General features: G+C 36.9%; 1 protein-coding gene across 1 annotated transcript; it reads right to left on the reverse strand.

The window, feature by feature from the left end:
• Positions 1–3,798: 3,798 nt before the first annotated feature.
• LOC111058529 (alpha-2 adrenergic receptor) lies at positions 3,799–8,643 on the reverse strand. Its single transcript, XM_039439825.1, has 3 exons — positions 8,227–8,643; positions 5,525–5,797; positions 3,799–4,091 (listed from the first exon to the last, which is right to left on the reverse strand). Exons 1-3 carry the CDS (start codon positions 8,583–8,585, stop codon positions 3,809–3,811), a joined length of 915 nt encoding a protein of 304 aa, XP_039295759.1. The 5' UTR covers positions 8,586–8,643; the 3' UTR covers positions 3,799–3,808.
• Positions 8,644–9,363: the final 720 nt, after the last annotated feature.

Here is a 9,363-nt window from a genome sequence, read left to right on the forward strand (position 1 = left end):
AATACTGATGATCAGGAATAAATAATCTACAGTGAGGTCCACGTTATAATGGCAGTGTTTGATTGACAATGGTATTGCTATCCTTGTCTATCATTCAACAAAGCGGATAGCGCTATCTCTTCCTTGCTTTGCTCTGTTGTCAGATCGTCTTTTAACAATGTAGAATTATTAATTAATTTACAAAATATTTGAATAAGAATACTAAGAAATTGTCGAAAACCACAGATTTAATGATAGATAGAAAGACCGGTTTCGGTTGTTACACCATTGTCAATCTCTGATAAACTCTGTGATTGACAATTTACACCATTAATTCACACAATTTACCCTTTTAATGTCGTTCAGCGAGTTTTCCAAAGAATGAGACCTAGTGCAATCGAATCTTTATATATATATATTTTTTTTTGTGTAGTTGAGAAGTTAATATTGTGGTAATTATTCTTATTGAATGAAAAAGACTAACAAATTGTCAAAAACCACAGATTTATTGATACCGGTACTTAGAAAGACCGGTTCGTACAAGACAGAGGATCGGCAACGTTGATCTCCTATCTTTCTCCACTGCCATTATAACGAGGACCTCATGAAATTATTGAAATATATTATTTCTTGCTCAATAAAATATAATTGATTATTTTAAACTAGAATGAACAGTTGATATTACATCAATAAACCTGTATCAGCTACAGTCTATAGAAGGCATTGACAAGACAGAGGATCGGCAACGTTGATCTTCTATCTTTCTCCACTGCCATTATACGTGGACCTCATGAAATTATTTAAATATATTATTTCTTGCTAAATAAAATATAATTGATTATTCTAAACTAGAATGAACAGTTGATATTACATCAATAAACCTGTATCAGCTACATCTATAGAAGACATTGACAAGACAGAGGATCGGCAACGTTGATATCCTATCTTTCTCCACTGCCATTATAACGTGGACCTCATGAAATTATTGAAATATATTATTTCTTGCTTAATAAAATATAATTGATTATCTTAAACTAGAATGAACAGTTGATATTAAATTTCATCAATAAACCTGTACCAGCTACCGTGTTTAGAAGGCATTGACAAGACAGAAGATCGGCAACGTAGTTTTCCTATCTTCCTCCACCACCATTATAACGTGGACCTCACTATAGTAAAGATCATTCGAAAGACTGAAGTAAGGTAGCAATTTAACGTCTCCTCTACAATCAAAAATATACAGAGTGATTCAAAAAGAATACCACAATTTTGAAAATCTGTATCTAATCAAGGAAACATAATAGAACTTGGGTTGTAAATCAAAATGGAGAGTATTAAAACAAGTTTTTCCCCACTAGAAAACAAGTTCACAAAATAATGTTCAATGTGACCCCCTCCAGACACTCGAGAGATATCAATACGATACTCGAACTCGTTGCACACCCTCAGTAGCATATCGGGCGTAACAGTTTTGTATAGCTGCTGTTATTTCTTGTTTGAGCTCCTCAATGTTAGCTGGTAGAGGCGGTCGATACACCTTATCTTTAACGTACCCCCATAGAGAAAAATCGCAGGGGGTGAGGTCAGGGCTTCTTGGAGGCCAGTGATGAAGTGCTCTGTCTCGAGCTGCTTGGCGGCCGATCCATTGCCTCGGATAGTTTTCATTCAAATAGGCACGGACAGATGAGTGCCAATGGCACTAAATAAGGAACATTATTTAGTGAACAAGGTGTTCACTAAATAAATTCTTTTACCTTGATTTTTTTAAGGTATTCTTTAACCTATTGTTGCCAAGGTCAAATTCTGTTGACCTTGTTCAACAATAAGTGAACAAGGTCACTTGCTCGACCCTAGAGAGGTCGCGCAAGGGAAAATCACATGAGGGGTCGCGCTGGGTGGATTAGAAAAGGTGCAGTAATATGTGACAGAGTACGATAAAATTTGAGATTTTATTGTTGGATTTTCTAGTCTTTCTTGTTCACTCACGTCTTTCCTCTTTTTAACACTTTCTAAAAGTCTCAAAACTCGTTTCTCTTCCATCTCATTCATGTTTGAGAAGTAGAAGTAGCACACACAAGGAGTCACGCTGGGTGGATTCGACCCATATGTGGAAAACGCGACAGGTCGCACTGGGTGGATTCGACCCATATTCGGAGAATGTGACAAGTCGCACTGGGTGTATTTGACCAGTAATTTATTGTTGAAAAGCGTGTGTGACAGTGACTGGGACAACGGAAATAAGGCGCCAACTGCATCACTGTCTAGTGGGAGAGTCCATTTGAAGGTACTTAGGAGGGGGGATGCATACTTTTCATGAGTGCAAAGAAATGACCTTGATCAGTTATGACTGGATGCAAAAGACCAGGCGCGCCCCTCCCGGGTTAAAAAAACTTCAGAGCTTCCTCAAATCGATGACAGATAGTGCTTTAGGCTAGTTTCACATTCATTCGGTTCGTTTCGTTTTCGGCAAATTCCGATAAGTGTGAAACGGTAATTCGGTACCGAATAGCAACCGCATAGCACCGAACGCCCCCTCGACACGAATAGGTTTCATCATATTCGAATTCGTTGCTAGGGAAACGGGAAAAACAAAGTCTTTCACACACGCTTGCCTTTTTTGTTTTTATTTTAAACTGATATCGTGATTATCTGTTTCAAAATTTTCCAAGTCAAAATCATATGGTCAATTCATTTCTGTTAGTTCACAGGAACATTTCTTTCTCGATGAATAGTTTGCTAAAAAAATATGAAAGATATAAATTAAAACTCAGGGAGAATTTTTATTCTTTTATTATTTTTTTTTTTTCCACGAATATTACATGATTTCATCAATGGAGAGAAGAGATGAAGTTTATATACCATGTGTCAAAACAAGAACAAATTTTCAATTCAAAAAAATCATCTTTCTGAACATCAAAAATTAACAAAATTAAAAAGAAACTATTCGAATAATTAACAGTTTTTAATTAATTTAAAAATTTTGTTGTTCAAGAAATAACATATCACAATTTATCACAAGCTGTTATATTTAAATACAAGCATGAACTGTGAAAATCCAGACACAGCTGTGTTTGAGAAGAAAATACCTAATTGGAACCGTACGAATTAAAACCTGACATGTATGAAAGCCTCATTCGTTTTCGGTAACGAACCGAACCGAACCGAAAACGTACCGAACCGAATGAAACCGATAGCGTGTGAAGCTAGCCTAACTCTCCGTTTATTCTTTGCAGAGTTATCAATTTTCAAAATGTTGGTATTCTTTTTGAATCACGGTGTATATCTAAGAGTAGATTCAATACTCACTCAAATTCTAACCTCCTTTTCTTCCTCGTTTCCTCTTTCTCTTCCTTCTTCTATCCCCTTTCCTTCTTCTCTTTCAACTTCTTTTCCTACTCTGCCTCCTTATTCTCTCTCTTAACCACTTTACTTCCTTAATTTAATGTAATCTAACCATATCTTTACCATATCGTATATCTAAGAGTAGATTCAATACTCACTCAAATTCCACCCTCCTTTTCTTCCTCGTTTCCTCTTTCTCTTCCTCCTTCTTTCCCCTTTCCCCTTTCCTTCTTCTCCTTCAACTTCTTTTCCTCCTCTTCCTCCTTATTCTCTCTCTTAACCACTTTACTTCCTTAATTTAATGTAATCTAACCATATCTTAAAACTAAATCCTAACCTAGAAAAGATATCACCACTCACTTGTACATCATCATCCTTCTTTTTCTTCTTGTTCTCCTTCTCCCTCTCCTCCTCCTACTCCTCCTCCTTGTCCTCCACCTCCTCCACCTCCTCCTTCTCCACCTCCTCCACCACCTCCTCCTCCTCCTCACGAGTTATCCCCCTCCATCTCCTCCTCATCAATGACGAAACTATCGGGCGTTCTACTAGTCTGATTACTCATATTCATCAGATAGGACGAGTTGGTAGGAGTTAATGCAGCGGCATTGTTGCCCATCATGGATAGAGAGAGAGGGAGAGCGGCTGCCGAGGCAGAGGCACTCATAGCCATGGTGGAGGATGGTGTTTGGAGGAGGGCGGAGCTCCGGTTCTCGTTGACCGAGAGGTAGCGAGGCGGTTGGGCCAAACGCTGGCAGTCGCATTTCAGGAGTCTGGAAGTCACATAGAACATAAAATTAATATCAGAAACATTAGAGGATAGAGAGTATCAACATTGAATAGTTATCAACATTTTATTCAAATAGTTGAATATTCACTTACTCATTTATTTCAAATTCAAATTCAAAATCAAATTTATTTCCATTTTGATACAACATACACGATACAGTATAATAAGAATGAAATATTCTGATACACAGTATGAACCATTTAATGAAAATTAAAATTACCACCAGCAAAAGTAAAACTTGCTCGCTGATGGGATTGATTCAATTATGCACAATTCAAGCACAATTCAATATTATTATTATGCTTTATAATAGAGACAACATTTGTACAGAGTGTTTAATTTAGAACAGAATTCAACTCTCAGTTCAGTGTGTGAATAATAATTTATTAATAAACACTCAAATTATGAAATTACAGCAGATGTTGAAATTATTGCCCATCCATTTCATTGTACTCATCAACACGTTTCACCTTGTTCCTGACCACTATTTTCAGCTTTTCTCTGTCTATTTCATGAATAGGTTCAGTAATGTTTGTCTTCTTTTCTTATTCAGTATGAGGATTTCTCCTGTAAACAATTTCTATCATAATAATAGAAACAATATAAAAACTTGTAGTAACTTATCCTGTATTGAAAGCTTTGAAATATTTCAATTTTTTAATATTTTTTTATGTTAACATATTTGAAAGAGAGGAAAGAGTAGAAGGAGGAGGAGGAAAATGAAGGTAAGAAGAAGGAGGAGGGGAAGAAGGAGAAGACGAACAAAGGCAGGAGAGTAATATTTTGGAGGAAGTTTCCACTAACTCAGAAGGTGATGTAGAATGAGGTGGAGAAGTAAAAGGAGGAGAATAAGAAGGAGAAGGAATAGGAGGAGGTGAGGAGGATGAGGAGGATGAGGAGAATGAAGAGGAGGAGGATGGTAAGAAGAATGAGGTGGAGAAGGAGAAGACGAACAAAGGCAGGAGAGTAGGATTTTGGAGGAAGTTTCCACTAACTCAGAAGGTGATGTAGAAGGAGGTGGAGAAGTGAAAGGAGAAGGAGAAGAAATAGGAGGAGGTGAGGAGGATGAGGAGGAGGTGGTGAGGAGGAGTAGGAGGATGAGGAGGAGTAGAAGGATAAGGAGGTAGATGAGGAGGAGAATGAGGAGGAAAAGGAGAAGACGAACAAAGGCAAAGGCAGAAGAGTAATATTTTGGAGGAAGTTTCTCAGAAATATTTTGGAGGAACTAACTCAGAAGGTGATGTAGAATGAGGTGAAGTAGACAAATGAGGAGAAGAAGGAAGAGGCAGTGGTGAGGGGTAGTGGGAGGAGGAGGTTGAGGATGAGGATGAGGTAGACGAGGAGGTTGAGAGGAGGAGGAAGAGGACGAGGAGGAGAAGGAAAAGAACTAGAAATAAACTTTCAACAGTGACTCACCTGATGAAAGCAGCCCTGAAAGTTTTATTGAAGACGGTGTATATGATGGGGTTGATGGTGGAGGAGACATATCCGAGCCAGAGGCAGAAGGTGATGATGTGGTCGGGGACGTGGCAGTGCGGGCAGGCGGCAAACAGGATGTTGAGCGAGAAGAAGGGAGTCCAACACAGGACGAACGTCGAGAACACCAGACCCAACACCTTGGACGCCTTCTGTTCGGTTGCCACTGCGTTGGCAGCCATGTTCTGGCGTTTGGTGCGGTTGTTCAGAAAACTGAAATCACCAAAAAAAGCTTTGAATTTTCCATGGTGTTAAGTGATTGATATTTGTTATAAATTTGTAGTTTCTTATTGTTAATCATCCATGATATTTCTAACTGTTGTTCAGGGAACTGAAATAATTATGAAAAATTATAAGATAAAATTTTTTATAGGTGAACTCCCATATATATTTATCACGAGACAGGTGAATAGAATAGTATCCCACGTCACAAGGACGGGAAGGGGCCTTCTGCATGCGAGAATGATGTTTCTAGTCTAGGCGTTAGCCGAGACTAGAATTTCATTCGACCACTGCAAAAGACACTCACGTCCAAGTAACATACACCATTTTTTGTCATAATAATATAAAGAAGAATATTTGAGAAATAGAAGAAACATTACCTGCTTGTGCTAAAGTTACTACATGCATTCTATAAACATAACCTAGTTTACAAATTCCCAATCTGGAATTTTGTGGAAGTTGACAAAACTTTCACTTGGAGCGCTGAAGGTGTTTTTTTTTTGTAGAGGTTTTGCTGTTCCTATTTCGGAACTAGGAAAATGAATTTCAATAAAGCATCATTATTCAAAATCGATGCTTGAGAATGAACTGGTTTTTATAGTTCCGCAGTTTCCTAATTCTTGTGGCCGTATGCACGCACCATAATGAATGCACCGTATACGCCAATATAAGGCTAATTATTATTATGAAATTTAGATTCAGCTTCATAATTATGACTATAGAGAGGACATAGCATAAGGAGATATCTCATGGTCACATGGTGGTCGTTAATGTTCCGAATTTAGAGTCGATTTTCTGTTACCTAAACCCAATTCGACTACTGCCTATTATCAATGTTTTGTTGGGGTGAGAGTGTAAGAACGCCAAAGTATGAAAGTCTACCGTTTTTACATAGCTTCACGAGAAAATCTGGTGTGGCACACACACACAACTTTCCTTGCCGTTATGAAAATTGATCACCTGACGCTAGTGTTCCCGCGCATCTCAAGTCTACTATTCAAATATTTGAGCCAGCAGGTGACAGGGCAATAACGCTGGAGACACACATGAGGTCTGCTATCTCTTCATAGTGAATGATTTAATAGAATCAACAATAATTTGCAATTGAATAATCACATTTTCTCGAATTTAAAGCTTATTTTCAATTTTAGGTAAAAATGTTACTGAACAGTTATTGTAGAGATTTTCATGCTCAATCTACTCCACTTGATTTTTTTTTCAATTGTATCTGAAGCCTGATAATTGGGAATCTATCTGCATTGATGGGCGGAGCTCCTGAAATTTTTACAGATATGGACTTGTGGCAGTTGATAGAGCTTATCGATGACTATTATAGGTATGAATTTGATCAAAATCGTTGGAGCCGTTTCCGAAAAATCACGAAAAACCCTGTTTTTGACAACATTTTCGCCATTTTTAGCCGCCATCTTGAATTGCATTTGTTCGAAATGTTCGTGTCGGATCCTTATAGTGAAAGGAACTTAAGTTCCAAATTTCAAGTCATTCCGTTAATTGGGAGATGAGATATCGTGTACACAGACGCACATACACTCATACACACACACACATACAGACCAATACCCAAAAACCACTTTTTGGACTCAGAGGACCTTGAAACGTATAGAAATTTAGAAATTGGGGTACCTTAATTTTTTTCGGAAAGCAATACTATCCTTACCTATGGTAATAGGGCAAGGAAAGTAATGGAACGTATAGAAAACATGAAATTAGGGTACCTTAAATTTTTTTGGAAAGCAATACTTTCCTTACCTATGGTAATAGGGCAAGGAAAGTAAAACAACTACTAGGACTAACGGCTTGAGTTCACAGTAAAATTTGAAACATGTAATATCCTCTTATGCTGTCTCTATCCATTTATACATTGATACATACAATATCATTCTCAAATATGGATGATTGGGGAAGAAGCAACAGGCTTAAAGCCCAAAACTGTTACTTTCCCAAATTTAGATAGAAATTGTCCAAAAATAGGTTATGTTTACACTCCATAAGTTATGTCCAATTTTGAGTCCAGAATATATATATAAACTAGGAATTTAGATAAATTGAGAACCAAATAGAATAAGAATGTTTTAATAAATCATCACTTGACTCTTAATTGTTGATCCCTCCACTATGACACTAACTAGAAAACATAATCAACTTGATAAATGAATCTGAGGCAATAAAAAACGCTATTTTCCATTAAATAATGATTCAAATTTTTAGATTTGATATGATCTTAAACCTGAATTTATATAAACTAGGAATTTAGATAAGTTGAGAGCCAAATAGAATAAGAATGTTTCAATAAATCATCACTTGACTCTTAATTGTTGATGAGAAAAAACGCTAATTTCCATGAAATTATGATTCGAATTTTCAGATTTTTGCTATGACCTTAAACTTGAATTCCTTACCTAAGATTTATAGTAGAAGGCGACACATTCAATTGTAACCTCAACGACCTTAACCTGGAATTTCTTGTCTCTCTGTCAATATTTTCAGGGGTCTGCGTGCCCTGATCAGACATCTCCATACTGCTCCACATCCTCTCTCTCTGATTATGATTGTTCTCACTCACTCCCACTCCTCCCCCTCCTACTCCACCTCCTCCATCACAGTTCTTCTTGCCTCTATCGAAGCATCGCCAACAGCTGGAGTTTGAATTTCTCTCCAGCTGATCTTTTTCTAGATCGGGAGTGGAGATGTGACCTTCAAACTGCCTCGCGTGACCTTGGAAGGCTCTCGAGTGACCTTGACCGTAGGGTGACGTCATAGTTTGTTGGTTATGTTGTTGTAATAGGTGGTGGTGTTGTTGATGGTAGGCGCCTGTGTATCTGAAAAATGAGAAAAATTGTGAAATTCTTAAAATTCAGAGCGTCGTTCAATGAAATATTTTTGTTTGAGATGCTCACATCAGCCTACAGTGTGGTCCACGTTATAATGGCAGTGTTTGATTAGCAATGGTATTGCTATCCTTGTCTACTCGTCATGTCATTCATTCATTATTATTATTTATCTATTCATATACAAATACAATACAGGTAAAACCAACAGGCATTTGCCCAAAACTGTATTATTTATCTATTCATATACAAATACAATACAGGTAAAACCAACAGGCATTTGCCCAAAACTGCTTCAAACCTTAACTTGGAATACACAGTCTAAAGGTTATCTAACTTGAATGATAACTTAATTCACAAACAATTTTGAGTCCAAAAAAATGTATCTACTACAATATTTTGAATTTATCAGATATCCTTGTCTTGTCAATGATATTGCCATCATATTCTTTCTCTGAATGAATATTAATTTTATCTTAAATATGGATAATTTATAAATTGTTATGATGTTTGTGATATTATGTACTAGTATAACAATGATTGTGATTTTTATGACGTGGCCTATACTTGTTTTATACTTATAATATACTATATTATAATATACTTATAATATACTATATTGTCGTTGGCAATAGATGGATTTGATTTGATACAATTTAACAAAGTGGATAGCGCTATCTCTTTCTCGCTTTGCTCTGTTGCCAGATC

Source organism: Nilaparvata lugens, chromosome 13 (genome assembly GCF_014356525.2).
Source record: "Nilaparvata lugens isolate BPH chromosome 13, ASM1435652v1, whole genome shotgun sequence".
NCBI classification, from domain to species: domain Eukaryota; kingdom Metazoa; phylum Arthropoda; class Insecta; order Hemiptera; family Delphacidae; genus Nilaparvata; species Nilaparvata lugens.

Bases quoted from the DNA above. Each gene is read 5' to 3' on its own strand.
- LOC111058529 (XM_039439825.1), bottom strand. From the start codon at position 8,585: ATGACGTCACCCTACGGTCAAGGTCACTCGAGAGCCTTCCAAGGTCAC. The intron at 5,798-8,226 runs GTAAGGAATTCA...TGGTGATTTCAG, and splicing joins CCTTCTACTATAAATCTTAG to TTTTCTGAACAACCGCACCA. The intron at 4,092-5,524 runs GTGAGTCACTGT...TGTGACTTCCAG, and splicing joins TTCAGGGCTGCTTTCATCAG to ACTCCTGAAATGCGACTGCC.